This window comes from Lissotriton vulgaris, chromosome 6 (assembly GCF_964263255.1).
Source record: "Lissotriton vulgaris chromosome 6, aLisVul1.2, whole genome shotgun sequence".
Classification (NCBI taxonomy): domain Eukaryota; kingdom Metazoa; phylum Chordata; class Amphibia; order Caudata; family Salamandridae; genus Lissotriton; species Lissotriton vulgaris.
In genome coordinates, this window is record NC_141694.1 from 20,637,605 (window position 1) to 20,652,703 (window position 15,099).

A 15,099-nucleotide genomic window follows, 5' to 3' on the forward strand; every position below is an offset into this window, starting at 1 on the left:
TGGACGCCGGCTGAAGCACCTCAGTGAGGGTCACCGTGGGGAGATAGAGGTTAAGGACCTCAGCAGCCCGACGGAGCACCACCGTATACGAGGCGCCTTCCTCCATAGCGAGCGGGGGGATAGGCAAACCCCGGATCAGAGGAGGCGTCAAGGACACCTGCCTCCTCCAAGTCGTCCACCCAGTCCTGCTCAGAATCACACTGACGTGCAAGTGGGTCCTCAGACCCTTCCCAGTCATCCTCCTCTGTCGGCGCCGTAGGCACAGGTCTTGGCAGCAGGCAGGGACCGGGGAAGGAATAAACAGCGCCGGGGAGGGCGCCAAGAACGGCCCTGGCAGAGGCCGAGCCGGCGCCGGTTCCCAGTTCGTATCCCAGGCAGGGACAAATCCATCCGGGAACCGGGGCAGAGGCGGAACCAGCGGTATCCACTGCAGCGCCACCGGCAGAGCCAAGAGCCGGCAGCATGGGACCTCTTGGCACCGAGGCCGGAGCCAGGGGCTCGGGATCCTGCGGCGCCGGGGCCAGAGCCACTGGCGGCGCCAGGGTTGGATCTGCCAGAGGAGTCGACGGATCAGCAGGATCCAGACACAGGACCGCAGGGCCCGAAGGCGCACCGGCGGGAGCCCGAGGCCTAAACAGGCGGTCCATGGCAGCAAAGAATTCTTACAATTGTGCGGGAGTCGCCGACGGACCCGGGTAAGTCGGTTAGGCCGCGGGACTCCCAGGCTCCAGAGGAGCCACAGGGGCGGAGCCCCTGTCCCCCTCATCCGCATCCAAGGACTGATGGAGGGACGTTTGAGAGCGAAAACGCTTCGTAGACTTCTTTTTGTGCCATGTCCTAACCGAATCAGAGTGTGAAGACTTGGAACCCGAGGAGTGGTGAGGACGACCCCACAAGTGGTCACAGGAACGACCCCAGGATCTCGAACAGCGCGGGGACGTGTGCCACACTTCAAGCAACTTCCGGCGCCGCTCCCTCAAGGCCTTCGGGGCTATAGCCCTACAGTCCAGACAGAACTGGGAGTCATGGTCGCGCTCCAGGCAGTAGAGACAGACGTCAGGTCTGCGATGGCAGGTCCCGCAAGACTTAAAACCAGGTATCCCTACTAGCACCAGAGAGAACCAACATGAGACGAAGGTCTCAAAAGATAGTAAAAAAATGACTGAGGTACGTGGTCTAACCGGATCTGCGCTTACTGTTGCGGAAAAAGAAAGAACTGACGCCAGCACACATGGTGGAGCCTAAGTAGTCTCCGTGACGTCACATAGGTGGTGGCGGACATGGAGCCGCAGGACACTACCTACTGACGCGCAGGGGTACTGCTAAGCAAAACTTTCCGGATCCAGTATGACGCCTGGGGATATTCTACGGTAAGGAATCTATCACTAACGTGTCTCTTTCAGATATTTATAACGTGGATGACTATACGGATCACTACATCAATTCCATGTCAAGAATAGTTGGCTATCCCTCCCATGCAAATCAAAAAAATTCCAACCAAACAATCCAAATCTTGGTTTAACGAATCCTTAAATGAGGAAAGTCTCAAACTTAGGCTTTCTGAGAAAATCTGGAGAAACTCTCCGTCCACTTCAAGCCTCAAGCAGTTAAGGAGGATGAGAAGCGCTTACAACAAACACATTTGCAGTGCGAAATCAGATCACTTCAGGGTCCAGCTGGACAGCGCAAAAAATAGACCCAAGAAATTATTTTAAAATCATCAAACAACAAGCCACTCATACCATGAATCACATTTCGGCACCCATTACATCCTACCCCAGTGAGGAAGATTACTCAGCTTACTTCTCGGAGAAGACAAGGAAAATTGAACTTGAACTGCAACTTGGCGCAACTAACCAGCAGTCCTTGAGTTCCACCGCAGGCAGAGATTGCTTTTTCACACCCCATTGTAGGCTCTCCTAAAAACAACAATTCTTGGAACTCCTTCTTGCACCCGGATGACACTGAGCTGAAACTCTCCCTGACGTCTCTAAAACCCTCTAACCACTTCAACGATCCTCTTACCTCTAAACTTCTCAATTCAGCCATTCTCCCACTCCGGCCCCGGATTATTCAAGAATCTCTCGTACAGGGAGGATTTCCTGATTGCCTCAAGATGGGGCAAGTCACTCCCATCCCTAAGAAGCCTAATGTTGACTTAGCGGATCCCACTAACTTCCGTCTGGTCACTAACATTATGACTTTAGCAAAATCACTCGAGAAATGCGTCCACACACAGCTCTGCAATAACATCGAAAAAGGTCAGCTCCTTGACCTTTACCAGTATTGTTTCAGAGCAGGGCACAGCGCTGAAACAGCTCTAACCCACATAGTTGATGGCGCCTTGAGATCCCTTGATCAAAATGTCACCTGCCTTCTGATCCTGCTAGACTGGTCGTCAGCATTTGACACTATTAAACATGAAAACCTGATTGCTATTCTTCAACACAGGATGGGGTTATCGGGCCCTGTCTTAAATTGGTTTGCTTCTTTCTGACATAGCGGTACCCAAAGAATAAAAGTTAACCAATCACTTGCGGCCAGTACCCTGGTCACAATTGGAGTACCTCAAGGTTCTGCACTCTCTCCCACACTGTTCAACCTTTTTATGGAACCTCTTTCAAATATTCTGAACGAATCCAACTTTCAAAACCATATGTATGCTGATGATCCGAAACTTTATCTGAAGATCTTCTCTTCTGATGATATAAAAACTCTTAAATGATGCGCTTTGGAAAACACAACAGTGGCTAACACACAATCATCTGTTGCTAAACTCCCTTAAAACGGAATTCCTTCAGATTTCCCCCGCAACCACTCGGCTCCTATCCAATACTGGATCAAACAACTCTCTGCACTCAACTACGCCCGCATGTTGTTGACTCTGCTAGATTTTTAGACTTCACCCAGGACAAATACCTAAACATGCAAGCTCACATTAATGGCACTAGTAGGGGTGCCAATCATCAGCTGAACACCCTAAGGAATGTCAAGTCATGCTTGCCTCCTGAGGACATCCTGACAGCTGTCCAATCCCTAGTTTTCTCACACTTGGAATATGGTTTGGTGACCCTTGCAGGCCTTCCTAAAGCGAGTCTGGCTCTGCTTAAAGCCACCCTTAACACGTTTGCCAGACACATCACAGGTTTGGGGGGGGGGGGACTTTAATTTGGGACCTTGCCCAGCTGGTAACAATAACATCTGTGACATCCTCGATGAGAGGGATAATCCCATTTCGCATTTTAGGCATTCAATTCTTGGAATTCTCCTAAATGAAACCCTGTTTGAGTTAGATTTGGTCCAAGCAAATAACCTGGAAAATGAGGAACCATTATTGGCCCCTACATTTCATGGGCAAGGTCATCAAACAACAATAGATTACATTCTGGTTTCAAATGGGGAGAAGATTAAGGAAACACTATTCATCAGGCATTCAATTGAGCTAAGTGATCACTACCCACTCAGCATTTCTTTTCCATTGTCCCATAACCCAAAAAGTAATCTTGGTTCCATTCTAGTTCAAAATAATATGACACTGAGTAGGTTAAATGGATATGCGCTGAAATGGGGGAAAGTTGATCCAATAGAAATAACAAAGACAGTGATAGTAAGGGCTTTTCCCTCCATCATGAAATGTCTTGCTTTGGACACGTCAGAAGAAGAACTTATTTCTAACTTTGGTACGATTATTAAAGCCATAAATGAAGCCCTGTGGATAGAAATTAAACACAAATCTAAACCAAAGAAAGGTTGGTTCAATCATGAATGCACGACCACTTACTCGAATCTAAAATCTGCACTAAGGAAAGCGGTCAGGATCCCACTTGAGATTAGAACTCTGAGGAAAGCATATAACACCGCCCTAAAGAATAGGAAAAAAGAGCTAAAGACTTACCTCTGGGCCCAACTTCATGAAAGCTGTGCGCACAAAAACTCTGCCGCCTTTTGGCAAGTGGTCAAGTCTCCTTTTCTAGTTGATAACACCGATCACCCAAAACTAGACGTAGCAATAGAGGAAAAGGATTGGGTCCATCACTTTTCTAAGATCTTTGCGGTCACCTTAGAGGTAGGGTGTGGGGCACCTGCAGGGCTACCCAGATCGCTGCTTGTGCCGGTGGAGCGGCGATTGCTGAGTGCTCCTGATCCCCGCCGAGGACCCAACATGGCGGCCGCCCGTTGCCAGCTCGGGCTGTAGAGCAGCGGGGAGGAGGAGCGGAGACCGGGGACGAGTCGGACGGGCGCTGTGCACCCGAACCGTGTGTGGGGCGCCTGCCGCAGGTCCGCGGTGAACCTTGCTTGTCTGAGAAGCTCACTCGGCTGAACCTGTCCCTCGCTACATCGGACCCTCGGAGGCTGGAGGTGAGAGGGAGGGAGGGTGGAGTCGCTGCCCTGGGAAACATCGGAGTGGAGTCCCTAGTCGAGCAGCGAGACGAGAGGGAAACACACAGCGCCGTCGGGTGTGACGGAAGGGGCTGCGGCACAAGGGCTCAGAGCACCCTGCAGGCAAGAGCGGTGATTCCTCCTCTGCTCGGGTGACCCCCTGCGTCCCCCCCCCCACCGGCTGCCACCGGGACCCTGGGAGCAGGTCTCCGGTGCCTACAGTTCACGATTGCCCCCCGCCCCACATCAGAGGATTCCCACAGCCTTGAGGGCAGTGGAGGGGCTCGGGGACGCTGTTTGATGCACCAGGAAACCGCGGAGATTCGGGGGCGGCAGTGGACGAGGCCCCCCCCCCCCACTAACTAACTGACGGGCTGCTACACAAAAAAGGTCATACATCTGGAACTGAGCACTAACGGACGGGCTGCTACACAAAAAAGATACTTCTCTTGACCATCGCTTGTACTTTGACACAACCCTTTGTTCAAAATGGCGGGGTGCTAAAAAGAAAGGCAATAAATCACCGCCTGTGCCTTCAGATGCCCACGAGGCCCCTGCAAGATAAGACTCCCTCACAGCAACTCAGGAACTGGGCTAGCTTGAAAACGAAACTACCCTCCCTGCTCACAAAGCCACAATAATAAAAAGAGGACTACTGTCTCGTCTCCTCATATGGGGCGGCCATCTTTGCCTAGTCTCTCTCTCGGGTGGATAGCCGGAGTTTACACTCATGTGTTTACACCATTTTCTGGATAGAATGTCTACCTTCTTATATGGCAATACTATATCTCTAGTTGTATTATGTTCACTAGTAACTCCGTCATGACTTCAAACAAAGTAGTTGTAAAGGGACAGCTGAAATTCCAGGAGCCTAGTCCCGACAGGTCGACGATTTCGAAGGGCTGGAAGAGGTCCCCCACTACACGGTGGAGGAGGGCACTGGACATTCCAGGAGCCTAGTCCCGACAGCTCGACGACTTCGGAGGGCTTGAAGTGGTCCCCCGCTACACGGCGGAGGAGGGCACTGGACATCGAATGCTGTCTTATTTAAAGCGCTTTGATAACCTATTCGGTTCAAGTTATTGAAATGTGCAACGTAACTGATTCTATGTAAACTGCTGTGTTAACATGTAACGAAACTTGTGCTATGTAAAGCGCTCTGATAACCTAATCGGTTCAAGTTCGCGCTATAGAAAACTCTAAATAAATAAATAAATAAATAAATAAATAAATAACCTTAACTCCCAGAATTCCACTTTCAGTGATAGGTCTGAAAGTCCCTTTTCCATTGACCTTCAGTTCTCATTAAAGCAAGTAGATCTGGCCCTGCTTGCAAGTAAAAGTGGGAAGGCACCGGGCCCAGACGGTGTCCCCATCGATCTTTTTAAAGCACAGATGGACCTTTGGACTCCTCTTTTAACCAGAGTATTGAACGCAACATGCAACATAGGCCTATTGGATTCTTGGTCCAAATCCATACTGGTACCGATCTTCAAAAAGGGGGATCGGGGGTCGGTAACCTGCTATCGTCCAATCTCTCTTTTAGACTCCCTAGGAAAGGTGGCGGGTCGACTTATCCTCGAGCAATTGCAAGACTGGGCGGACGACGGCAGGATTATTTCAGATCTCCAGTATGGGTTTCGTCAAGGGTTGGGGACCATCGAGCAGGCTCTAAATCTGTCACTTTTAATAGATAGGTATGTGCACATTAAAAGAGGCGATTTGTATATGGTTTACGTAGACCTATCGTCCGCATTCGATTGTGCCTCCCATTCAAAACTCTGGACAATATTGGGGGACATGGGCGCACCATAGAATCTGGTTAAGTTTCTGAGGGAACTCTATTCTAACGCCACAGCTAGGGTTCGCTATGGGGTGGGGGGGTATTGACGGGGGAATTTGCGGTGGAAAAAGGGGTTAGGCAAGGTTGTGTCCTGGACCCCTTGCTCTTCACTTTATATGCTAATGGTCTGGAAAAGGAGATGACCAAGGGATGCCAGGACCTCCCATTGGTGAACAATCGGCCAATACCCGCGTTGCTCTACGCAGATGACACCGTCATATTAGCTCGTACCCCCCCTTGAATTCCAAAAGAGCTTGAACAGATACTACGCCTTTATGGCAGGTCTCGACTTAAAAATTAACACTAGCAAAACTTTTGTGATGAGGGCAGGTACTGGCCACAAACGAAAAATGAGGGACATCTATTTAGACGAGCAAAAACTAGCGTCCACACAAAAATATCCGTATCTGGGCATAATGATAGATCATAAACTATCCTGGAAGCCGGCAGTAGAAACCAGAAAACTTCTCTTTATAAGAAATACTACAGCCCTTGTTAATTTTTCCAGGAAGTTGGGTAAGAGAGCCCTCCTTGAACTTATCATGATTAAGAATGCCAAATGCCTATCTGTGGCCTTGTATGGGGCAGGGCTCTGGGGTTTCGTGCCCACAGATGATATACAGAAAGTGGAAAATTCCTTTCTGAGGTACCTCCTTGCGGTCCCTAGGAGCACGGGTACCTTAGCCTGCCACATGGAATTGGGCCTCCCATATGTAATGGATTTAGCGAAGGTCGAACCACTTTTATTGTGGCGCAGAATTTGGACATCGGACAAAGCTACTCTTACTCAGTCCATTCTTTCCGATTGCCTAGCCTTGGACAATGCTCACAATTCCAGGTGGTTGTGTTACATTAAACAGTTTTTCCATGATCTGGGTTGGGAGAGATACTATAATGATCCCTCCCTAATTTGCGAAGTACCAAGGAAGGCATTAAAAGTGACCTGTGGTTTGTGTCAAAATGAAGAAAATATGAAGTCCAAAAAAACAAGAAGCTATTGTCTTCTATGCACCTATTTTTTCTGACTTGTGTTTTAGTAACCAAAAAGATGTGAATTCCAGGTACTTTATGAATTGATACCACTGTAAAAATGCCCGTTGTCTCGTTCTGGTGGAACTATTTGCCCAACTGTCTTGGAGCACATCCTTATCTGCTAAAATGTATGAAATACTAAAAACGTGGCTCTTCTGCTCCTCCGGCTTAGGCCCACCCCCCCAGTTGCCTTCATATTGTTCATATTGTTTCTTTCATCTCTGACACTAGCGCCAAGACGCCAATTGGTATTCACACGCTTTACAAACTATTAACAATAACATTGTCTATTGAGGCTGACACCCTAGTGCTTGATGGTGAACACAGTCCCATCCAGTTCAAAAACTGTTACACAAATAGAGGTATTTTTCCTCAACTGGGGACTGAATAAATACCGGCCAAAAACAAGATCTTCAGACTAATCGTCAGAAAACATTTGAGTCTAACATGAAGCCAAGAGGTCTAGTATAGCTTAATTTCATAATAAAAGCTTTTAAGTACCTCACTTAATTGGGCTTGGGCAGTTCGATACTCCTGAACCAAATGTTCGAGTTGATTGTTAATGTACTTTTCTCGACTTCCCACCTTCTCCAATGTTTTGCTGATTTCATTGTGAAGTTTGTCAAGATAGCCCTGTGGAAAAGAAGTACGAAGGTAATATTTATACACGAAAACGTAATAAAAGCATAATAAACCAGGAATGAAAATTAAAGAAAATGAAAATAAACATTAACATGTAATCTTCAAATACTGTTGCTCATGCAGTTTGCAGCAATAACGTTGGAATACCTTAATTAGGCCGCATGTATGTATGAATGTAGAATTTCTATTGCGCAAGCTTAGCCAAAATGCAACGGAGTTCTGTACATGGTCAAAGAAACACAAAGTCAACGAGTAAGGAGGGGATGGTGCTGGGTCGAGGATGGTAACTGAATTGTGATGTAGTGTTCTTAAGAGTCGAGTCTTCAACTCTTTCCTGAATTGGAGCAGTGTTAGGGCGGCCCTGTTGGATATGGGGGTATTGTTCCAAATCCTAGGTACATAGATGGAAAACGCCTGCGGTCTTCTTTTTCTTTTTTACACTTCCTAGTCAGCAGTCCGATGGGGTCTTGGTCCTGGATAATGGTGAGCTGAGAGCCACTAGAGATGATGAGCTTTCTGCAAGATAAGCAGGGGTGCTGGTCGTAGCAGCTGACAATGTTTCTCAAAGCTACCAAACAAGAGTTCATAGCTGCACACAGCCACAACCTTTACGTTTAGCTTGAAACGACAGCAAAAACTATTGTGCTTCCTTTAGCCATCAGATCGTGAATAGAAGCTTTGAAAAGAATAGAAAGGTCATCACACAACGAGGGAGATGGAAAACCGGAAGGGTCATGGCCAAAAAATACTGAAACATCAGTAAGAGAAAGAAGAGCAGCAACTGCTGCCTTCCTACTTAAATAATGTGCACAATATAGATTGAATAAAGCCTACTTAATAGCTTTTTACGTAATTTATTTGAGGTGGGGGTATAAGAACAAAAAGCCCAAACAATGCGGTCAGTTTCTACAGTGCTGAATACAGCACCTTTCACAAGAACAAGAAGCTGACTAGGGAAGTCACTGATATTACAGTGATCATCCTACACTTTCATAAACACTAAAGCATATTTTCATTGGGGTAAGCTTTGTTATGAGTCAGGAATAACAAACAACGACGACATCCGAGCCCTGCACGACAACGGGGAAACAGCGGCACTCAACCTCCTGGACCTCTCCGCAGCTTTCGACACCGTCTGCCACCGCAACCTAATCCAGCGCCTCAGCAACATCGGCATCCAAGAGAAGGCACTGGAGTGGATCGTCTCGTTCCTCGCCGGAAGAACTCAGAGAGTCCGCCTCCCCCCGTTTCGATCCGAGGCCACCGAAGTCATCTGCGGCTTTCCGCAAGGATCATCACTCAGCCCCACCATCTTCAACGTCTACATGCGACCCCTTGCCACCATCGCATGCCAACACAACCTCAACATCATCTCCTACGCCGACGACACCCAGCTGATACTCTCCCTCACCAGAGGCCCTGACACCGCCAGAACCAGCCTACACGAAGGGATGAAAGACGTCGCCGAGTGGATGAAGGACAGCCGCCTGAAACTGAACTCAGACAAGACGGAAGTCCTCATCCTGGGACCATCACCCTCCGCATGGGACGACTCCTGGTGGCCCCCAGCCCTGGGCACCGCTCCCAAGCCAACTGACCACGCACGCAACCTGGGCTTCATCCTGGACTCCTCCCTCTTGATGACCAGACAAGTCAACGCCGTCTCCTCATCATGCTTTCACACCCTACGAATGCTTCGCAAGATCTTCCGATGGATCCCAACCGAAACCAGGAAGACGGGGACCCAGGCCCTCGTCACCAGCCGATTGAACTACGGAAACACCCTCTACGCCGGAACCACAGCCAAGCTACAGAAAAGACTCCAGCGCATCCAGAACGCCTCCGCCCGACTCATCCTGGACATCCCCCGACGCAGCCACATCTCCGGCCACCTGAGGAACCTGCACTGGCTCCCCGTCAACAAGAGGATCACGTTCAGGCTCCTCACCCACGCACACAAGTCTCTCTACGACCTGGGCCCCAAGTACCTCAACGATCGCCTGACCTTCTACACGCCCACCCGCCAGCTACGGTCCACTAGCCTCGCCCTCGCCGCCGTACCACGCAGCCGAAGAGCAACCACCGGAGGCAGATCCTTCTCCTACCTAGCGGCCAAGACATGGAACTCCCTCCCCATCCACCTTCGGCTGACCCAGGACCATCTCGGCTTCAGGAGACAACTCAAGACCTGGCTGTCTGAGCAGTAGCAGACCCCCTCCCCCAAGTGCCTTGAGACCCTTCCGGGAGAGTAGTGCGCTATACAAGTGTCATGATTGATTGATTGATTGATTGAACAAGCATTTGCAATGCAATCGGTCTCGCTTTGCAGCACATTAGCCTGGGTTCTGAAACATCTACTGCTCTTTAACATGGAGTTTGCTCCATTAACTGGTGATTTAAATAAAAAATAAAAAACAACCCTTGATCATACAAGCTGTGTTTGTTCAGGTAAGAACTAGGCAAAAGCATGGAGATGGGACTTTGCAACAATAGGGAATGGCCTGTCAAAGACAGTCAATTGATGCCCCCTGCCATGCAAGGTTCTATGTCTGGCCCTGTGAGTGGCAGCTTCTGAGCCTATGTGCACTCCTCCGGATACACGCGCTTCATTTCTGTGACTAGACTTATTCTACAAAATGTTCAATAACTTATTTTTAAAACAATGACATAATTTTCTGGTATTTAGATGGTACCTGATAGACATCTCTGAAACGAAAGCTTGTGGGTCAAATAAATCTCGGGGAGGTGCAATACCCCTTGAAACATTAATCAAATGAACTGTCATTTTTTCTCCGAGTAGCACATCTGGTTGAGTCAAAACTGCCTGAGGGAAAACTTTGGAAATCACTGTGTTAATTATGACCTTGCGACATCAGGAGCGGGCCCCCTGCTGCCCTTTCATCTTCCCCGTTGGGCGCCCGCAGCTGGTGCAGCCTGTGATCGCCGGATCTGCAGCCTCCATCCGTCTGTGTGGCCCGAACGCAGTGTGTGGATGGGGGCCCGTGGCCACAGCAGACGGGCAGGACAGGTTACACGACCGGGAGAGGATTTTAATTACAGCGCTCACCCCCTACATATGACGAAGCCGATAGCGCCCTCCTGGGAGAGCAAAGATAGACATCAGCTTTTTGTCAAGCATGAAAGCTGGGTGGAGACCTGGGGATTTGTTTTAACACCCCTCCAGCTAATGACACGGGTGGACTGTGGTGCCCAGTACAGGAGCGTGGGAGCATTTAGGCCAGGGATCATGTGTGTGCAGCAGTGGTGAAAGGAGGTGCAAATAATGAAGATGCTCCTCCTTTTGACTGTCTGGCTCCTTTTCCCCTCTTGTTCTTCCTCCGTTGGGTTGGCTCCCTGGTTTTCTTTGGACTTGGCCCTCGGCAACTTTTGGACTGGAACTCATGTGCGCCCGCCATTTTGGGACCCTCTCCTGTTGTCGCTCTTGTCCTGGGTGCATCTTGCCATGTTGAGATGGTTTCCATCGATGCCCACGACCCGGGTCCGCCATTTTGTTGATTCTTGTCCTTTCCTTTGGTCCTTAGATCCCATCCTGCTGACCTTCAGACATTTCTCTTACGCTGTACTACCTTATCTCTTTCTCCCCTCAGGTCCCCCTCTCTCTCACCAATCTCAGCCTCCAACTCTTCTCCCCCACATACCGCTCTCTACCCCTTTTTATTTTAATTATTATTATTTTTTTTATTTCTCTTTTCACTCTGTAAATATGTGATTTATACTTGTCCAAGCCGAATTGCTGGTAAAATGGAATCATGAGAAAATCTACTATTTGTATATATATGTATTTAGAGATAACTCTAATCACTAGTATATGTAGTAGACCTTTGTACTCTCTACCATTCCTATGTGATTCTTAGAGTTTATCCATTTGTATCTCTTCCTTGAGTGACTTTACAACTTGTACATTTGCAATTTTTTCTATTTGTATTTCTTCCCTGTGTGACTTCACAACTTGTACATTTGCAATTGTTTTTCCTGTTTGTATCTTTTATTTAACTCATGTAATCCCAAGTCCTTATGTATCGCAACTGGTTCTTTTGTAAAGCGCTCCGACACCTTCGGGTAATGTTCGTGCTATAGAAAATCGCATTAAATAAATAAAAAATAAATAAATATACAAGAAAGTTTTGCAGCTCACGTCGACGCACCCGGGGGGAGGGTCTGAGATGGTGGTGAGTAACTGGTGTGTAACCTGGTTACATGCTGCATGGAGCGCTATACGTATGTGAATAGCTAAAAAACTATCCAGAGATGCAAAAAAAAATTACAAATCATTAACAAAACATACTAGTGGAAACAAGTAAAGCAAGCATGTGAATCATAGAACGAACTCAACAAAAGCGGGCTTCTACGTCAATATAACAATTTTAGAGAGAGGGATTTGGCGCATTTTTCTGTTGCATCAAAGAGACCTAGGACTCCTGGGTAGTGCCCACCCACAGCCCTGCTCTGTCATTGTCCCACAACAACTCCCTGCTGAGGCCCAACTAGAGCCTAATTTCGAGGGGGGAAGGGAGCGGACTAAGAGGGCTGACTCTTCCAGCAATATGCAGAGTGGAGATGCAGGGGCTTAAAAAAGGGGTGAAAACACAACAAAGCCTCATTAACAACTAAATTGTCTTTTAAAGACCTGTGAAGTGCTTGGGGCAGTTGTGTGTGTGCCCAGGAAGCTGTCTGAGCCCAGGCTGACACACAGGACGGTGGGGGTGCTGAATCCCTTTGAGCTCAATGGGCGCTGCGTGCCTGACTCCCGGTCTCCCGCAGTCCCCCGCTGACTTCGAAAACATAACAATAAACCTCCTGTGCAGGACTGAATTGCCGTTCTCACTAGACCGCGACCCACACTGCCTCCCACATATCACCTGTCCCGAGAAATTAAGCAGAACAGGTCTGGGCATCACACCCGCCGTTGTTTGCACCCCCTGGGGCAGACACACGCTGCACACAGTGTGCATTCACAATACCCCTTTGCACCCGGCACGTAATTCACTGCACTTACAAGAACGCCTGAACACCTTTCAAACTGTATCTGCCCCAGCGAGGCGTGCTTTGCCACTGCCCCATTACTGCAAGAGCCCCCCAATCCTACAGGCTCAACAAGTACACAGAAAGCATGGTTCTCTCCTCCTCCGGTGCCCCTTAGCACTGTATGCCCGGTGAGCACTTTGCTCCAACGACACTGCCCGTACTGCACCACCACTGTCACCAGACCATGGGCGGACTCACCTAGAGTGTCAGCCAGCAGGCAGTGCAGCTGCAGCACACCCAGCAGCAGGCAGGAGCCCTGGCCGGCTTCCTAGCTCCCCGGCGGCAGCAGCAGCATATTTCTCAAGTGCTGGTTCCTTCCTCCTCTGGCCGGCTCTGGGTGTGACGGGACTGCAGCGTGAACCTTACGTGGAACGTCAACACGCAAGGGGGCAGAGGAAGTGGAAAAGAGCTGGCCGCAGGACTGACGTGATCGATGCTTAACGTCACGGGCTGGATGCTCAGAACCAAGTAGTGCCACCAAACACCCACCAAACAAGCATTTGCAAAGCAATAGGACTCACATTTATGCGAGACCTATTCAATTGGAAACAGGAGGGCGGGCCTGCAAGAAGGCACGAACGGCAGTGGGAGGTTTGGGGCCCTAGAAGTCACAGACGGTGGGAGGGGGCAGGGGGGTAGGGGGGGGGGGACAGGAAAGAAAATAGTGTTCGGGGTAAAGGGGCCAGTAGCCATGGAAGGATACATGGCCATCATGAGGCGGGACTAATAAGCCTAAAACCAATGGGAAGGCAGCATTGAGGACCTAAGCCAATGGGTGGATAGTGAACGGAGCTTTCACGGAGCTTCAAGGTTATAGTCTATACTGCATGCTTCGCAAAGTGATGACAGCGCATTCGCGCTGCAACACTAGGCGAGACCTAAAAATGTAAGGAATCCCAGATATGCACACTGATCTAGACTAATCAACCGTCGACAAAGATTACTTTTCAGCAACTATACTGCAAAAATTCTGAAATAATAGTACCTTAGTTTCCTTCAGAGCAGATTCTATTCCTTCTTTGTGCTGATGCATTTGGTCTACATGGATTCTCCAGTCCTACAATGAAGAAAAACAAAATCTCAGTTATGCACCAACACTGTTCACAACATGTAATTAATGTCATTGGCAACACTTCAACTGAATGGCTGAATGAAGGGCCCTATACATACTCCGATAACATTCCATGATTGTGGAGATACTTGCAAACAAATTCTATCAGCAGTTTATAGGCAGAAAACAGACCCCCCAGGATATAGCGGCATGGATTAGCAAATTTAGCGGCACAAAAATGGAAATTTAGCGGCACAAATATGGAAATTTAGCTGCAATTTTGCGGCATTTCATTTGGCCCTGGACCTTCATAAAGCGGCCTCCAGTGACACCATCCGTCACCCGCCCTTCCTTACACTCTTTCTGCCTCCCAATTCTCCCTCTTTGTTGTGTTTTGCCGCTTTTAGCTCCTCTATCTTCCTTCCTAATTCACTCTTTCCACTGTCCCATTCAGCTTTCTGTTTCTCATGCCCCCTCCTTTCTGTGCCTCATTCACTCATCCTCTCTCTCACACACACACACACACACACACACACACATCTTTCTCTCCTTATCGATATCTCTCTCATCAGCCCAGTCTCTTCTCCCCCTGTCCCTCTCTCTTTCCATCTTCTTATCTCTCTAGCACCCTGCCTCTCTAGTTCTCTCTTGTCGCCCTCTCTCCCTTCCTAGCCCTCTCTTCTCTCAAACTCTCATACTTTCGTTCTTCCAGACACTGTCTTTCTTCCCCTTCCTCTCTCGCCCTATTTCTCGCTCATTCACCCTCCCTCCCTCTTTCTCTCCTGCTCACTCCTCTCTACTTTTCTCCACCTTTCACTTTCATTCGCCCAGTTTCTCTCACCCCCTACTACCCTTTACTTCTTTCCCACCTGTGACTTCTTTGCTCACTCCCCCTCTCTTTCACCCCTTCTTTCTCGTCTCACCTGCCCCATACCCTCAGTTTTCATTCTTGCTCCCCCTCTTTACCTTTGCGCTCCACTGCTACTGGATAGGGCAAAAGTAGGCACAGGCTGCTATAAGCTGTCTTTCATTGGCTGGAGGCTACTCACATCGGTGATTACTCAGGCTTTTAAGTGAAAGTGACACACTTTTTGATGCTAGATAA

General features: G+C 48.7%; 1 protein-coding gene across 1 annotated transcript in view; it reads right to left on the bottom strand.

Moving 5' to 3' along the window:
• Window positions 1-15,099, bottom strand: part of IFT57 (intraflagellar transport 57) — a 94,536-nt gene that overhangs the window by 43,539 nt on the left and 35,898 nt on the right. The window contains exons 7-8 of the mRNA XM_086925854.1: window positions 13,929-14,000; window positions 7,757-7,888 (exon numbers count right to left, since the gene is read on the bottom strand). Coding sequence (XP_086781980.1) covers window positions 7,757-7,888; window positions 13,929-14,000 — 204 coding nt within the window. The remainder of the gene's footprint in view (window positions 1-7,756; window positions 7,889-13,928; window positions 14,001-15,099) is intronic.